The 18,396-nt window shown below is 35.2% G+C and overlaps 2 protein-coding genes across 2 annotated transcripts in view; both read left to right on the forward strand.

Moving 5' to 3' along the window:
* LOC135137264 (cubilin-like) overlaps positions 1 to 12,982 on the forward strand; it is a 29,111-nt gene extending 16,129 nt beyond the window's left edge. The window contains 20 exon segments of the mRNA XM_064066879.1: positions 4,423 to 4,770; positions 4,834 to 5,189; positions 5,237 to 5,576; positions 5,625 to 5,760; positions 5,762 to 5,973; positions 6,028 to 6,048; positions 6,051 to 6,208; positions 6,257 to 6,455; positions 6,515 to 6,880; positions 6,932 to 7,020; positions 7,068 to 7,169; positions 7,219 to 7,347; positions 7,400 to 7,608; positions 7,655 to 7,830; positions 8,460 to 8,879; positions 8,931 to 9,275; positions 9,329 to 9,529; positions 9,832 to 10,086; positions 10,089 to 10,313; positions 10,362 to 12,982. Of these exon segments, the coding sequence (XP_063922949.1) occupies positions 4,423 to 4,770; positions 4,834 to 5,189; positions 5,237 to 5,576; positions 5,625 to 5,760; positions 5,762 to 5,973; positions 6,028 to 6,048; positions 6,051 to 6,208; positions 6,257 to 6,455; positions 6,515 to 6,880; positions 6,932 to 7,020; positions 7,068 to 7,169; positions 7,219 to 7,347; positions 7,400 to 7,608; positions 7,655 to 7,830; positions 8,460 to 8,879; positions 8,931 to 9,275; positions 9,329 to 9,529; positions 9,832 to 10,086; positions 10,089 to 10,313; positions 10,362 to 10,588 (4,514 nt within the window). The 3' untranslated portion in view covers positions 10,589 to 12,982.
* Position 12,983: 1 nt separating this feature from the next.
* LOC135137307 (cubilin-like) lies at positions 12,984 to 17,909 on the forward strand. Its single transcript, XM_064066929.1, has 9 exons — positions 12,984 to 13,404; positions 13,468 to 13,826; positions 15,083 to 15,143; positions 16,270 to 16,461; positions 16,509 to 16,715; positions 16,771 to 17,133; positions 17,188 to 17,399; positions 17,454 to 17,622; positions 17,674 to 17,909. Exons 1-9 carry the CDS (start codon positions 12,984 to 12,986, stop codon positions 17,907 to 17,909), a joined length of 2,220 nt encoding a protein of 739 aa, XP_063922999.1.
* The last annotated feature ends 487 nt before the right edge of the window (positions 17,910 to 18,396 follow it).

Raw genomic sequence — 18,396 nt, forward strand, 5'->3', positions numbered from 1 at the left:
CACAGTTTGCAATAAATTGCGTACACGAATCAATTTTTGAAATTGTAAATGAAGTGATACTTTTTAAATTGGGTGGCGACATCTAGGAGTAGTTTAGGCAACGACCACCCATGACGGCTTAAAATTCGGGTCAGAAAGAACAAAGGCGCTGACACGAGCTGGCTCTACTGATTGATGTCTATACTGTGGTTGTCACAGGCCTTTGCTCTGCTGCCGGAGTGCCGGATACTATTTCCAACGTGGTGTTGAAGATGCGTCAGCCCCGTAGCTAGAAAACTTATTCAGGGGGGGCAAGTTTGACGACAGAGGGGGCTTCATGTAAATATACAGGGTGTCTCAGAAATAAGTACATTACTTTTATCCAGTCACAGAACTGGTGAAACGGAACAACTTTTTTATATAGCATTTTTTCGAAAACTCAAGTCGAAGGTCGAATTTTCCCACCCATATATTCACGAGCCGTCTATGGTCACCTTAATTAATAACTTAAATAATAACAACACTACAACAATGAAAAAAGTAGGTACCCTAGCAACCGTTTTGACACTGACGATCATTTTTATGACAAGTGTATGTTATTAATAAACGTTGTCTCTTTAAAGTTTGTTTGGCACAGATTTCTAATTTATAGACGAAATGTTTTGAAATGGTTTTGTTTTCAAATCTGGAATGTACCGATATCGTTTTAACGTACGGTGAAACTCGGGGAAACGGCACTCGCGTCCAAAGAATGTTTTCAGAAAGCCTCCCAAATCGTCGTCTGCCAAACGTGCGCACTTTTAACAACATTGCAGCATCTTCGAGAGTACGGATCTTTTAAACTTGCACCTCAGGATCGGGGTAAGTTACGTAGTAATCGAAATGCTAATATTGAAGAGGCTATTTTGAAGAGTGTCGAAGCTCAACCGGGCACTAGCACGCATCACTGTCTAGTGTGATGTATCGGAGAGTAGTATTTGGAGGATACTCAGAGAACAACTGTATCCCTTTCAGGACCAGAAACTTCAGTTATTGAAACCAAGAGTCTTACCACGTAGGCAAAACTTTTGTGAGTGGGTTAATAGAAAAATAAACGAACAAGCAAATTTTGGATCTCTTATACCATCAACTGATGAGGTCGGTTACACCAGGGAAAGTGTAATCAACACCTACATTTGGGCCGATGAAATTCCGTACGCCATTAGAGAGCAGCATTTTCAATGTCTCTCTAAATGTTTGTCATGTTGACAAGATTAGGAAAATACGTATCCTAGTAACTGTTTTTGACCATAAATTATTAATTGTAATAATTATAATTGTTATAATTAATAATTCAAAAATTCCTAACATTTTCCAGAATCGTCAAATGAATTTTGCGATTTTCAGAATTTTCTTAAAAATTTTGACTTTGAAAGTGAATTTTTTGAAAATGATATTCCCAGATCATCAAACCAATATGATTTTCGATTCAGGTCGTCGAGTTCTATTGTTCAGAAATTTTTGTGGATTTTTAAGAATTTTTTTTAAAATCCAAATTTTCAATACAGAATTGTTGAATTTTTTTGACCATTTTCGAGATTTTGTATTACATTTTAACTTCCGAAAGTTATTTTCAGCTTCAGTTCTTGAAAAATTCCTAACATTTTCTGTAATCGCCTAATGAATTCAACGATTTTTAGAATTTTCGTAAAAATTTTGACTTTGAAAGCGAATTTTTTGAAAATATTATTCCCAGGTCATCAACCCACTATGTTTTTCTATTCAGTTCCTCGAAATCTTCGTTATGGAATTTTTGAGAATTTTTAAGCAAATTTTTCAAAATCCAAATTTTCACTACAAAGTTTTCTACAGTTTTTTAACCATTTTCAAAAACAACAGGGATTTTTTTAGATTTTTGCCCTCAGAAGACATTTTCAGCTTCATTCCTTGAAAAATTCGTAACGTTTTATGTAATAGTCTTTTCCCATTGCTTTTCGATTTATGAGCACCTGATTTACTCATCTTGTCCCGTTTTTTCTGAAACCAATTGTAAGTGCGATATTTTTTTAGTTTTAGACTCATTTCGCAAAATTACACACAACAAAAATTTTGACGTAACTTCTAAATGTCATTTAAATTGTGACACATGCCTACTTGACTAAATCATAAAATCCGATTTTTTCAACTCGTGTAATAAGGGCAGTACAGATGCACGTTTTATGTGAAAAATGGCAATTTTACGATATAAAATTACGTGTAGCACAAAAATGTGACGTGATGGAAAAATTTGGAGAGCAGATTTGAAATCTACATAAAAAACTGCATTCAGTGCACACATTTTTATTAAAGGAGTACTTTGGTTGTTGACTAATAATTATTAGTGTCCATGGGTGACTGGGGATCCATGGGTGGGTAACCTTGATTGTGATAAAACTTTAACAATTTTTAACTTGATAATTAAAAAGTTCTTGAGAAAACTCTATTAAAAAAAGTTGTTGAGTTCGATGAGCTCTATGACTGATTAAAATTAATGTACTTATTTCTGAGACATCCTGTATATATTTCAATAATACACTCAGATAACTGCTTTATTTTTTCATTAAAACAGTTGTAAACTTCGTTTTTCCGCTATTAAATTTTCGTAAAAACCTGTCCAAGTCCAAAGAATTGGTACGGTACTTTTGAAAAGCCAGAAAAACCAAGTTTTCCAATCTTTGATGCCTCATTGCTATCTATTTAGATAATGTAGATTCACAAACAGCTGTACTGTATCTAAAAATTCGTATATATTGCCAAATAACATACCCTGTAAGAAAATAAAGGGTGGGCGGGTGGGCCTAATAAATATGCTTCAGCAATCGGCATTATATTGAAATTTTATTACTAATTTGAAATTTATAATGTGTAAGTGGTCCAGGGGGGGCAACCACAACTGATAGGGGGGGCTCAGCCCCATCTTGCCCCCCCGTAGCTACGGGGCTGAGATGCGTGCGGACGGAAAGTCACTATGGAAGTTTTACAATCTTACAGGAAAAATTCTCTTGGTATATTTCAACGACCTGAGCACGACTTACAAGCCTTCTTCACTTTGGTCACAGTACTCCATGATAAAGGCAAATTGGCGACCGCCTTCTGTTGCAGTATCATGCATTGAAGATTTCATCCAAAATAAAATTAAAATTGCCAAGAAGGTTTTCGTAGTGACCCTCAACAGCCTTCAACAAGTCATAGTGCTTCAGTGTTAACTGATTTTGGTGCGGAGGTTAACGTTCCTGGATTTAATGTTAGCAATTGTAAAAAATGTGTATTTGATATTAATATTCATATTAATAAATAAAAATTGAGTAACTGTAGTTGTATACATATATTGAACGAGCCAAAAACAGTTGGTTTTGGCCCTCGGGCCAAACAGAGCTTTTTTACGCCCGGAAATGGGGGCCAAAAACAACCTATTATTATTCGATCATACGTAAATATGTTTTTAGCCCATATTTAAATATTTCTTTATCATATATTTTATAACAATGTTGCTAAAGTTTTCGTTATTCTTTTTTATATTGTAATTAAAGTTCTTCCTTTTAAGCAGGTCTGTACTCACGTTTTATACCACATAGTTTTTTGACTAATTATTCATCGTTGAGCAGTCGAAGTGTCTATGTCTCTCCGATTTGCTGCAGATTTCTAACTTTTCAAGAAGAAATGTAATATGTCTTCATCATATTTGTCTTGTAGCATATTTGTTCTGATTTCTTGAGTTGGGCTATAACATCTGTGTATAATTTCTCTAGCTTATTCGCATTTGCAAAAAAGATATTTTAATCACAAACGAAATTATAAAATTTGTACATAGAGGATATGTAAGTCCACTGGGCGATGGATATCTCCCACTGCATGTACGTACTATTAAGAGAGTTTTAAGGAAAATTTTAGAAAAATATAAACAGCTCAAAACCTTAAACAATAGGATAAAATCCTTAAATTTTAAACGTTTTTAAAAGTGAATTTGTTTGACCGAAATCGGATTCACCTTTGGAAAAACATGAAAAACATGAAAAAGTTTTTTTAAAAAGTCTATCCTTGGAAAAACTGGGTAGATTTCATAAAATTTGACTTTTCATTAAGGGGACCTGTAAAATCAGAGTAAAATAATTAAAAAAGTGTTGGGTGCTGAAAGGCCTTACTAGTGTTGTTTTTTTAATTTTCGAATAAACAGTACGAGTGGCCTGTGTACCATTTCCAGGCTTCTAGTTTCAAAAATTTTGCGAGATGGCACTAATTTTGTGAATACCAACAACCACCCAACGTCATTTGCCAATTACCATTAATGTACCTTTGAAATAAACGACTGCACTTTTAATACTCATAACGTAGTCTGTTATTATTCACCCCATTTGTACTGTTGTGTTTATATTTATTAATACATACTTATTTACCTAATTCCAAAATTTTATGCTGCTGATATAGGTTGTGGTGACATTCTAACTCAACCCAATGGGACAATCACCTCTCCAAATTATCCCAACGCTTACCCACCTTCAGTTGAATGTAACTGGAACATTCAAGTTGATTTTGGGCAACACATAGAGATCACGTTTGATAAGATAGAACTTGAAAAAACTTACATATGTCATTTGGATTACATTAATCTATATAACGGTGAAGACGATACTTATCCCATAATCGCTAGCATTTGTCACCAAGATAAACCGATAACTTTAAGAAGCTCGGGCAATATGATGTATGTTAAGTTTAAAGCTGATCCGTCAGTTCAAGGAGTAGGATTCATTGCTAACTATACTACAAAATCTACAAGTAAGTAGTGATTTATTAGACAAGAAGTAATCATTTCAATACCTATTTTTCTTTTATTAATAGGATGTGGAGGAAAATATGTTGCCGACAAAGCAACTATTATGTCTCCAAATTATCCTCAAAATTACGAAGTTAACGATACATGCAGCTACCAGATTGAAATCGGAGAAGGACACATGATTTCGCTGAAGTTCGAAGATTTCGATCTATTTACACCAGATGGTGTCAACTGTGAATCAAACAATAACAGTTACGTGGAGGTCTACGATGGTCCCACAATAGAGTACCCTGTGCTAGCCAAAGTTTGTGGTAAAGATGCTCCTAATCGAACTATTACTTCGACTACAAATAAAATGTATATGGAAATGGTGACACAAACGGATGTTGTAGCTAAAGGTTTCCTAGCAAAATATAAAAGGGTAAATTAATAAAAATCGAAATTCAAACCTAATTTAGCCAATTTCAGACATGTGGTGCTCGAATTGAAACTGATGGTACTGGATACATACGACTAACCCCCCACGATTTAGATTACGAAGAATTTAATTGCTCGTGGACTATCGTATCTAAAGATCCGAGCAAACACGTTTCTTTAACCATTACTCATTTAGACACAATGAGAAATTATTGCGATGAAGGTTTCAGTGCTCTAAAAATCTACAACGGTGCTTCTTCCGATGCCCCCTCATTGGGCAGTTACTGTGGAACGAAGAGTCCACCCACTTTAACAACTGACGGTTCGGCAATGCACATAGATATAGAATACAACTCATTATTGTTTGCAACTTACTCCATTTTCGATAATCGTTGGTATTTAAGTACAATAATTTTTTATTCTGATTTGTGTATTTCAGATTGTGGAGGCACTCTAACATCAGTTGAAGGTACTTTTGCGTCTCCCGGTTATCCAAAAAAATATTCTATAGAAACAGAATGCGAATGGACAATTGATATTCCCGAAGGAAACCACCTATCGGTGACTTTTACATACTGAATTATTAGAGTCCGAACACTGTAATACCGACTACTTGGAAGTAAGACAAAGTAATGGAACTGGTAAAGTTCTGGGAACATATTGTGGTGATGATCTACCGTTAAATATCACTAATATGGGTAGTTTATGGTTTTTCCTAAAAACCAGCCTTATGGACGGCGATTTATCAGCTATCACCGCTAAAGGATTCCAAGCAGAATATATTCTAAGTAGAACATATTTTTCAACGAAAATTCCTAATAAATATAAACTTTTAATTACAGACCGTGAAAATGATCTAACTGACATTCCGGAAGAGTAGTGTCACCATTGTATAACCAAGGCCATCCACTCTATGGTGATTACTCTTGGAGGATAACCGTAAACTACGGAAAACGCATTCTACTAACTTTTAAAGAAATACATTTAGACAGCGGTGAGAGTATGTATTTCTCCGCGATCACGGTAAAGTTCAAAAATCAACAAATTGAAGAACTAGAATCATATTTTTAGATTTACGATGGCTCCAGCGATACTGACGCTCTTATAAATGAGTATTGTGGGACGTCGCTACCAAAAGATTTTAAATCCACTTCCAATATTTTGTTCATCAAGTTTAGGGGTTACAGCACGACCCGGTCCATAATTAGATTCATTCTAGAATGGTTGGCAATCGATGGAAGTACTCGAGAAATCAATAAGACCCCTACTGGTAATATAATACTACTTCTGAGTTAATTTTTCGTATCAGTAAGTATCTTTTATCCAAAGGCTGTGGCACGAGCGAACCCGTAAATATAAATGCTTTGAAAAATTATACCAAAATTACATCTTCTGGATATCCTAACGGGTACGGAAAAGATCTAAATTGTGAATGGATATTCACTACGATTCCGATGAATCGAATAGCTATTTATTTCACGGATATGGATTTACCACCTCCTTACGGCTCTTCCTGTTACGGAGATTACGTTGAAGTCTTGGAAAAGAAAAATGAGGACTGGGAGAGTGTTATAAAAACTTGTCACGAAAACGTGACCTTTAGTTATTTCATCTATGCTTTAAACATGATGAAGGTAACTTTTAAAACGGACGACTATCAAAATCGTACTGGATTTGCGGCCTTTATAGGAGAAAGTAACTCATTAACCTAATTCAGTTATAAATTAAGAATTAAAAAAATTTTAGCATGTGGTGGTAATTTGACGGAACCTACGAGTTACATCGTATATGACAACAATATAAGGGCGGGTTTTCTTCCAAGACACTCTAGCATAGTAAGACTATTCATTTAACACACTCTTTATTCTTAAAGAAATTATAGTGTCAATGGAATATCACGGTTGGTGCTGGAAAAACAATAGAGCTAGAATTCTTACAGTTCGATATAGTACACGACGAAATAGGCTGTAATAACTATCTAATAGTAAGTATAATATTCTTAATATTCACAGTAATGTACTTTCGTAATTCAGATACGTAATGGTATCTTTCCGGATTCTCCGATTTTAGGAGATGGTAACTGCGGTGATCAAGTTCCCTCGAGACTTAATACCACTGGCAATAATGCGTACATTAAATACGAAGGACCGCCTTCCGCAGCCGTAATCTTTGAATAACAGTCAGCTTTTTTTTAATTATTAAATTTTCTAATAGAATTTCAAAATACGCTACCGAGAAGTTTCCTACGCATGCGGTGGAGAAATAACATTAAACCAGTTCGAAAATGTTACTGAAATTAACTCACCTAATTACCCTCAAATACCTCCTCCGCATGTTGAATGTATTTGGAGAATCACTGCTCCTCCTGGCGAAATCATCCGAATTGATTTTCCATACAGATTTGACGTGGCCAATGACAAAAAGTAAGTTGTTATAAATATGAATATTTTGTAGAAGATCGTGTTTAAGATGTAATAAAGAGTATGTGGAAGTACGGGATGGTGCAACGATATATTCGAAGTTAATCGGAAAATTCTGCGGCGAAAGACCAAATTCACGATTCACATCTGACAACATGATGTTTGTAAAATTCTTCACTCAGTTAACCCATCCGAGCAATGGTTTTAAGGCGAAATTAACTCTCGGTAAGAAAGAATACGACAAGATTAACTATTTTCATTCTGGTCGTTCTACACCGATCATCATTAGATTCATGGCCAATTTCCTCCCGATTCGTATTTGAATCGTTACAATTTTATTCTCTTGTAACGTTTATGTTAACGCGAAATTGTCAATTCTTTGCCGCATATTTATTATAACTTCAAACAAATTTTAGTTTAAACTGCAGATGATTCACGAACTGATAAATTTACTATTTCGAGTTGCTGTCTTCTAAAACACCTAAGTACAGTGAGTAAAATGCTATCAAAGTTTTCTAAAATTTCACTTAAAGTCCACTTAAACCATATGCTAATTAGAATTATTCGGTACTCTCTGGGATATGCTCTTCTGAATGAACAATTGTCACAACGTATCAGCAACCATTTTCTGTTGTATACAAAATTTCTTGCCTACTCTTAAGTAAAGATGTTTTAGATTTCACTCTTTCAGCAAGCCTGGTTTTAGTTTCTTTAAAACCTGAATCCAAGATTTAGGTTGACATTTATTACAACATACTTAATTTAAATTTTTAAATTAAACCATTTCTCAAACACAGCTTGTACACAGCCTCGGAATGCTTATGTAATTCAAATTTTATTAAGACCGATTTCAGCCAACTGTGGCGGAACCATCCACAGTAAAATGGGTCAAATTCGGTCACTCTTCTTCAACAATCCTTCTAAGTATCCCATCCGTGCAACCTGCACTTGGCACTTAATGGGACCACCTGGTCATAGTATGAACATAAAGTTCAATAAAATCGATTTAGAAGAAAGTTTCGAATGTACAATTGACCATGTGTGGCTTTATGAAGAAAATCATGTGGACAACACGAGTATGTTTAAAAGCTGGTACCCTATAAAGATGTATCATATGGGAAAATTTTAGAAAACACTCTCTGTAAATTCTGCGGGAAAAAAAATTCCGAATGAAGTAAACTCAGCTGGAAACGAAGTATTCGTTAATTTCGTAACCAACGAAGCAAAAAAAGATTTAAGCGGTTTCTCGTTAAACTTTAATTCCAGCCAGGAAGGTACTTTTGTAATGACAAAAAATTTGAAGTAGCTACATAATTTGGTTTCAGTTTGTGGTGGTACCATTGAAGCCACAGAAGGTACAATTCAATCTCCAGGTTATCCAGTATCCCATGAAGGCCCAAGAAGATGTACTTGGTACATCAAAGTACCACGTGGCCGACGCGTAACTGTAAACATAGAGGACTTCGACTTAGACAATAGATTCATAAGTCCGTCGGTAAATGAATTGGCATTTTATAATGAAAACGATTTCCAAGGTTTCCTTAAAAAAATTTCTTCGAATAACGAGAAAACGGTCGACTCTTCGGAAAATCACATGTTTATTTACTACGGGTCTCCGGGGAAAACTGGACGTGGATTTAAATTAAAGTTCTCTTCCAATGAACCGACGAGTATGCGACATTTGCTATATTTGATCAATATTTTATAGTTTGTTAAAATCTAGGCTGCCAAGGTGATTTAAATGATGATAGTGGTACTATCACTCAGCCAAATATTCCATACCCTTATTTTTGTACTTACATTCGAAATCAACAGTCCCAAGGAAAAACTGTTGCGATGACTATTACCACTACTACGAATAAGACTAATCCGAGTGGTAAAATTACTTGCTTCCAATATCTAGCCGCAATTAAAGTGGAGTCAGGTATAGGTTTCCCGTCGGATAATTATTTCTGGAATCGAGAAGCATTATGAAACAAAAAACTTATCGAAAACAACCAATACAGTAATTTTTTTAAGTAGAAACCAAAACGGTCTCAACTTTGCCTTTTTTATCATTTATCGTCCCGTTGGTAGGACTTCTAAACCAAGTTCATTACGTATGAGCCTACAACTAACTTAAAGTCATATAACTTACAGAAGACATCAACGTTATGGCCTTCTTGATACTAGATTTAAATAATCACCTAATGTAAAAAATATTTATTAATAAGAAATTTATTTTAGAAGACGCCAAAACACCTATCCAAACAATACAGTGGATTCCTAGTACAACAGTAATCCGATCTCCCTATTCAAACTTAAAACTAACATTCATGCAAACTAATAGTGGAAGTGTTGTCAATTATACAATGTCTTATAACACGTATCAATGTGGTGGAGTCATAAATGGTGAAATAGGGGCTATCAGAAGTCCTGGTTACCCAAACAAGTACTCATCATCGATTGAATGTGCTTGGTTGTTAAAATTACCAGAAGAACAATTCTTTTAACATTTGAGAACCTCGATTTAGGAGATAATTGCGCAAAGAGCTACTTGGATATATACAACGGGGATTCGCCGAACAGTCCGAAGATTGATAGATACTGCCAGAGTAACAAACCTGAGCGCATAAGATCGGAATTTAATATTTTATGGATTGAATATAAATATGACCTAGAGTCAAACGGAAAAAGTTCTAGTTTAAAATACGAACCAAGAATACAAGGTAATGTAAACAAATCAAAGTCTCAAATTGTGAAAGTGAATTTTTTAGGATGCGGTGGTTTGTTCCGTAGCCAAAGTCGGATAATCCAAACTCCCTCTTTCCCTGATGATTACCCTAACAATGCAGAGTGTCTATGGGAACTTAGGAGTGATGCAGGGTACCACATTGGACTTACGTTTATCACTAGATTCCAAATCGAACAAAGCGACAACTGCAAAAACGATTTCGTTCAAATATGGGATTGGAGAAATGATGAGTGGTTTTCATTCAAATAAGTCACCCCGTAGTATTAGGATAGGATTAATTACCAAAGGTATCAATGGCTACGAAGAATCAAAAGAATTAAGTAAAGTATATAATTACTCCAGAGCACCAGCAATATTGCCATACACCTCGGGACAATGAAGACCTTCTAGATCGATCGATAACACAGAACTATGTTGAAAAATTTCTCGGCGACACGAAAAATTTCACCGCGTAATCAGGTTGTTTGCCAAGGTGCACTTTCGAAAACTGGCCATTTCGCAGTGTATCATGATTGAACCCTTGGACGAGAAGTTCGACAACGTTTTAACAACTCACTTAGCATGCAATAATTAAGAAAATGTCCCGATGCGAATGACAAATACTACTGGAAAGTAACTAACATCCGAAAGAAGGAAAAATCAGAGAAAAATGTTGCAGAATAGAAGTTTATTAGAAGTGAATTAGAAAACAAAAAGAAAATTAAGTTGAAGAAAGTTAATTGATTAGTGTAAAATGAGTAGTAATAAAATAGTATATAACAAATTGAAATAAAGTGAGTTAGTTTACAGTGAATTGGAATAAAGTGAAACACAAAGAAGTTAATCATAATCAAGTGAATTAGCAGAAAGTAGATTTGAATAAAGTGAATTAGTGTAAAGTGAAAATTAAATTAAAATTACAGCGATTTGAATAAAGTGAATCACTATGAAACAAATATCATCAGAAGTGAACTATTAACAACCCGAAATTATCAGCTGCTTGAAAATTTAAAATTGGAATCGTGCAAAAAAAAAAAAGTCAACCGTCTACTTAATACAGAAAATGTTCCGCTGTAGAAAGAAATAGTACTTAACAAGAAATACAAGCCTTCTTGGACAACGATTTCATCGAAGAAATCCAGACATCACAGCTAGCAACAGCCAAAAAAAAGAAGGAGCAGATCAAGCTGAAATGAAGACCTATTAGACGACAAGGATGACGAAAAAGAAAAAGTAACTTCACAACCACACCCTTACCGTACAAAAAGCAAAGGCAGATTCCAAAAAGACCCTTGGGTACTACGTAAACGAACATAACCCAATATACATATACCATTAGAGATAGATAAGCACCTAGACCATAAGAATTTAAGAAACAACATTACAGATAGGATTAGTTACGGATAACTAGATGAACCAGAGGAGAAGTACTAAGAGTGCACATTAATTACAAATATCTCAAGATAACACCGTCCTAACATAGATCGCTCTAATCAGACCAGCCGCATCCCTAATCGTCTACGATTGTCAGAACCCATCAACAAACATCATGATGATATCGCTAAATGATGTATCCGAATGTCCAGAACCAGAATGTTGATACCTTATGACACTCCGACAAGTTTAGATCATACGGAAAAAACCATTCGAGAAAATACATGGGTAAACATGCCCCGTTGAAGTGACGCGTCCATACCAACAATAAAGCCAAATTGATATTCACTCCCAATCAGAACCTGGGAGCTGGAAACATTTATCCGGCTCAAGAAATCAGAACGACACAAGACGCTATGCTATTCAAACATGAACGAAAAGCCATAAATAACATACTCATGCATAAAACGATGGGTCAAGGAATAGACAATCAGGACGTTTCAATGCTACACATATTTAGCGCTGAATAAATAGAAAAACTAGCAGAAACCACAATAGAAAGGATGTGGGACAGGTTCAAATGGATAGGTTCCCGAACAAGGGACATTTTGGGAATATACTCTATTATTCGCTTTATTAAAACACTAACCGATATAATTATAAACGCGATAGCTATTCAAAACTAACACGGATGAGCAATTAAAATTTTGACTAGTTTTTGGCGACACTAACAATGTGGTTACTCCATCGTAAACACAAGAAAGAGGTATTCCGAATATGCAAAAAGTCACAGAACGTAATGATACACCTAGCGATAATAACCCGCTCAATCCGGGATACTTCCCAACAGCTCCCAACTTAGCTTATCCGTACTCCGAAAACTTTACTGTAAAACCGGAAGAACCATATTTTTCAAAAGTATCGGAAAAACCTCTAGTAGATACAAGACCTGACGCGAATCCGGAGAAAAAAGAAATTAACCAAATCTCATACTATCACATATGTGCACTTTAAGCAAGCGGTAGACGATCTAAAAGAACCCCGAAATCATACCTGGTTCTAACTGTTCACCTAAACTAATAAAAAAAAAATAATAATAATAAATAAATAAAATAAAACAATAATAATGCATGCCTAGTACTAAGAATATAATCTCATACGTTCCATTTAAATATCCTTAGATCATAAGAGTAGAGTAAAATTGTAAGAGAGCAAGATAAAAAAAGTTTGACCGTAGGTAGTCCGACACAAGAAGGAGATTCAGCGTAAATCCTAGAAATTAGACGATACGATGCCTACTGTAACTCAGCAATGGGTCCCCATAATTTGGCCAGTTAAAGACAATGCTAAGCTATATAACTTAATATGGCAAAAACCAAGGAACAACTCTAACCCAATACACATATGGTGGGTTAGTCACGACACAAACACCGTGAACAATATCTCGACAACAATGACGTTAGTTCTCCTCCCTATGAACTGCGGAGAACGACAAACGATAAGTCTCAAGCAATATGATCCTATGCGAGCGTTTGTTGAACAATCACAAACACTCGTGTATCAACCAATGTGCTCATTAACGCAAAATTTCAATGAGCTGGAACAGTACAATGATATTCTAATCATTGTGTTTGGCCTGATCATCATTAATATACTGTTGTTTTGCATGATCAACCTGTACCGAGGGGCTCCACAACACAAAAATCCATCCAGTGGGGACGCATAATCCACACCCACAACACCAACCTTTCTGGAAGTATCCTCAACTTCCCCAGAAGGCTTCACTTCGTTGGCACGAACTCCCTCCAACATAACATGGCGATCCAACTACAAGGAGAACCCCGTCTATATGGCGAACAATGAAACAGCAGCCGGTTATGACACCCCGAGACCAGCCACGAAAGTTCGAGGAGAGGCTATCAACAACGAACAGCAGACAGCCCGAGTATATGAAGCCATAGAGCAGATCACTTGCATCCAGACGAGCCCATCGCCAACAAACACAACAGAGAGGCAAACCATCGAAACGCCTCCTCGCCCTCATACATACTCTAACGTGCACATATATCAAGGCATGACTCCTCGCAAAACGGTAATCATTGAGTTCCCACCACCACAACCTTGGACCAAGAAAGTGAGACTAACAACCCAGAACTGAGCCCGTCAAATCAAAACGACCCATAGAGATGCATCACACTTGACACCTCCAGAAGAGAAGAAGAGCGCATTCTATACAAATAAGTAAGCAACAAGTATTATTGGCACAACTTTTATATCCGTAAAAATTTAACAATCAGAAATAATAGGAAAGTTTTGCTAATAAAACAGATCGCAAACCAGTCATATCAGGGACGTAGGAGTAAAACTGCGAACATTTCGGTGCTCGCATTTTACTTTTTGCCAGGGAGTGTTGTGACGAGCCGTCACTAAATTCGTTCACGAGAAAATTGTAACTAAAAAGACTAATAACAAACCCTCAAAACATAACTAGAAAATTTGCAAATCTTAATTAATTAACACGCATGTTCTAATCGGCATATAGTACCATTCAAATAGATAAACAAAATCAACTATCAATCCCGAAATGGAGGAACAAAATTCGCGTATTCGCAAATTGCGAATAACATTGCGCTTGCCAGACATTGCAAATAACTTGTACAAAATGATACGCCAGAAACATCGCCAATCGCAATTACTTTCATATAAAATTGTATCCAAACTAAAACAGCTGCAAACAAAACCCAGACACATAAACAACCTCAGAAAAAACCGCCCTCTTTAAAAATTGCTACAACAAGCTAACCACATGTAGCGATGACGACATGAAAAGCATGACGCAAGTTGAAAAAACCCGAAAATATACGACATACTAACCAATAAAAAACGTCAGCCGCGGAACCATAATTAAAAGCTAAACCCTATATAACAACGAAATAAAACCTAAAATCCCGTACCGAGTAATACACTAATCATGAAGAAATATAGTCCACTAAAGTCACGGGAGACAAGAATAATGAGTAAAAATCCCTATATAAGCAGTAGCGCCGAAAACAGTTTAAGTAGAAGTTTCCAGTTGCCGCCGAAGGCTCTGTCCAAACCGGTGTCGAGAATTTTTATTAATTTTTGCTGAATTTTGAAGAAATCCGAACTTAGAAGAATTTGCTGAGCCCGAGAGGAAGATAGAAAAATTCTCAATGCTGCAGCTTTGTAAGTCTACCTTTTAGTCATTCTTAGTTTATCTTGCTTTCCGTTTTTTCGTCATGTGTTCTCGAGTTTGAATCGTACATGTGTAGCGTTTAATTTATGCGTTTTCTCCGTTACGTTGGGTGTGAACAGTTAGCGCCGGCACCGAAAGTAATCTTTAGTGCTTCCATATGTTCCCGTTTGCAGGTGGCACGTTTAGCCTTGCGTCAGTTCTTGATTATTGGGGAGGATTTTTCGATAATTTACCGTTCGCTTTTATGATAATTATTCCAAAATTTCTGTAAATTGCCGATTTAACTCTTTTGCTTGCGACATAAATATTTTATATGCGTTTTTGGAGAGGATTTTTCTGATTTTTACCATTTGCTTTTATAATAATTATTCCAATATCTCTTTAAATTTGCCGATTTAATTCTTTGCTTGCGACATGAATATTTTATGTGCGTTTTTGGGAAGTTCCCGAATTGAAACCTTTTAATCTAATTTTCTTGCTGTCGATTATCTTATATTGAATTTTTGCCGTTTAAATATGACTCCGTTCTCTGAATATTTTGCTATAGTATTTGGAAACTTCACGTTATATTTTATTTTAATCGTCTCATTGTATTTTAGCGCATTTATGATACTAATGTCCCAATGTTTAACTGCATGTATAAATTATGACTGTTTATTTTTACATGTATCTAACTGTCCTGTAACCATCAATTTTTCTCGTGAACAATTGTTATGCTCGGCATATTAGCTAATCGATGTATGTAAAAACTCATTTATCTCTCTTTTTACATGTTTATATTCTTATTTTATATTATATTATAAGTTGTCGTAGATTTAAGTGCATGATTTTTACCCGTTATTTTAGTTGTTCTCATGATTTAATTAATATATATAAATGCCCAATCGCAATTTATTCAAATAATTAAGTAATGATTCCATTTAGTAGTTAGTAGTTTATTTTTTTTTGGTTATTTATCATGCTCGTAATATTAATGTTGTTTAGAAGGTATCGCATTTTTTTTTTTAGTGTTTTTGCATGCTGATTTTTCTAGGATTAAGTTTATTAATTAAAAATGTGGGTTATGTTCATAGATTTTAAGAGTTTTATTAGTGGAATATAATTGCGTAGCGCTTTAGAAGATAGTTTTGCATGTTGTTTTGTTTTTTCGTGTTATGTGTGTGAATTGATTTTATGTATTATTTTTCTGTTGATTATTTACACATTTACTCGATTATTCTTTTGACATGCTTATAATGCTTTCTTTAATATACGTATAAAAATGTTATAAATGTTTAATTACTACTTCTTCCCCTACATGCAGTTTAGCTCTTCCATTTCCAAGGAAATGGGCCTACACCCAAATAAATAATTTTGTTAGTGTCCAAAAGCTCGGCCGCGGTCAAAACTATTTGGGCACGACATTTCATTGCTGATACTACTGAACGTTTCGTTGTAAGTCCAGGATATCCATTTCTTTCTAAAAAAAATATGCGCTGCGAATATTATATATCTGGAAAGGAAATGTGGCAATATGTCAACATAAAATTTTATCATTTCGAATTAGAAGACGGTAAGTGTTTATCTTCAGAAACAACGGTTTCATTTTGTATTTTTTAGCGGGAGCCAACTGCAAGTACGATAAACTAACCATTTACAATATTGTTCTTGGAATAAGATATGTTCCCATAGCAACCATGTATCGTCAACCCGTTTGTGGTCAGCGTATTCCCCCAGATATTCGAATAGGTAGCAAAATCTTTATACTTTTGGAAACAAATGCGTGGGAGCAGAAGCCAGGATTTAAGTTTTCTTATCAACTTGACGGTAAGTTTAATCTTATAATACTATAATTTCAAACAAAACATCAAATTATATCTAGCTTGTGGTGGTGAAATTAAGTCAGCAAGAGTAATAAAATCACCTCCCATGAATATCGAAAAATCACCTGGTTTATACTACGGGAACATAAACTGCATGTGGAAGATCACCGCTCCACCAAAAAAGACAATTGTAATTAATTTCCAAGAGTTCAATTTCGAATACAAACAGAACTGTTACTTCGATAACGTTGAGATTTACGAATTCATTACATTAAGATCGAAAAGAATTCCTAATTTATGTGGTAATTTGAATAAGAATCTTCCGGTCATTAAATCAGAAAACAATACAGTCCTGATAGTGCTGATCACTGATCGAACTGGAAATCATGCTGGTTTTAAAGCTGAAGTTTACTTTGCGGATGGTATGTAATTAAAATATCGATCTTCCTAGTGCCACTAAATTACCATAATTTCAGGACCTGCTTCTGGATGCGGTGGAAAATTAAAACTTAACGGAAGCTTAGCTGCAACACTGACTGCACCAGATCTACCAGATATGGATTGTTCCTGGACAATTCAGTCAGATATTAGCACCACAATAAACGTTCATTTTGATGAATTCAATTTACCTACCACGTGCGGTTCAAACAGTCATAATTATAAGAATTGTAGCTGCGGACTTTTGGAAGTAAATTATTCATTCCACGATTTTGTTCTTAGTTCGTTTAATCTTTAATCGTAGGTCAGAGATGGACACCCACGCGTGGCTGAGATAATCGAAAAATTCTGTGGCCTTACAAGCACAAGTTTTGCAAGAGAACTGTCGAGTACAAGCAACAGCATGGGCATAAGACTTTTTACAAGAGGAGTTATCAGGAGAGCTTTTAAAATAACTTTGAAAGCCACACCATGTAAATATTAACCACAGAAATGTAAATTCTTAATTGCGACTCGGTTTTCAGCTATTTGTGGTACAATTTACTTAAATGCTACAAAAGACATACAGACCGTAGTTTCTCCTGGTTATCCTAATAAATACCCCAATGATATAAAATGTGCATGGATCATCAAAAATAATAATGCAGATGTAAAATCCGTTGTTCATTTTGCCGATTTTGACTTGAACGAAGAAAATAATAATCAACATATTGTGAACAACATTTGTGGCGAAGATAAAGTAGAGATACGAAACGGTTAGTATAACAGTACCTAATTTTTTTTAACAAATGACACAAATTATTGTAATGTTGCCTAAATATCGTTAGGTGAAATAATTATTTTTTTCACTAGCAGCCAGGGCGCATGCAAATGTCGACTCATTTAGTGGTAGCAAATTCAACTTTTGCTACCACGGGTTCAAAAAGAAAAATTGAGGTTATGTACGCAATGTTTGATGTGATTATTTCTTAAAAAATGAACAAATGTGTGCTACAAACATTACTTGAGTATACGCATGATAGTTGGTAGACGGTAGAAGATAAAATGATTAACTCAGCGACAAGTATAAACGGTTTTCTTAGTGTTGAAGATTTAGATTAAGTTTGATTAGAAATCAAAACAAAATCATGTTGCGTAAAAAAATTGAACGTTTATTTTTTCAATTTATTGTCTTATGGTGTCTACTAGTGAAAAAAATAGTATATTAACCACGGTTGCAAAGCCACTTCTAGACCTCGCGCTTCAGA

This window comes from Zophobas morio, unplaced genomic scaffold, assembly GCF_036711695.1.
Source record: "Zophobas morio isolate AGI-343-1 ecotype UQ-CSIRO unplaced genomic scaffold, CSIRO_AGI_Zmor_V1 ptg000029l, whole genome shotgun sequence".
NCBI lineage: Eukaryota > Metazoa > Arthropoda > Insecta > Coleoptera > Tenebrionidae > Zophobas > Zophobas morio.

Bases quoted from the DNA above. Each gene is read 5' to 3' on its own strand.
- LOC135137307 (XM_064066929.1), top strand. From the start codon at position 12,984: ATGCCTACTGTAACTCAGCAATGGGTCCCCATAATTTGGCCAGTTAAA. The intron at 13,405-13,467 runs GTGGGGACGCAT...CAACTTCCCCAG, and splicing joins ACAACACAAAAATCCATCCA to AAGGCTTCACTTCGTTGGCA. The intron at 13,827-15,082 runs GTGAGACTAACA...TCCCGTTTGCAG, and splicing joins CACAACCTTGGACCAAGAAA to GTGGCACGTTTAGCCTTGCG.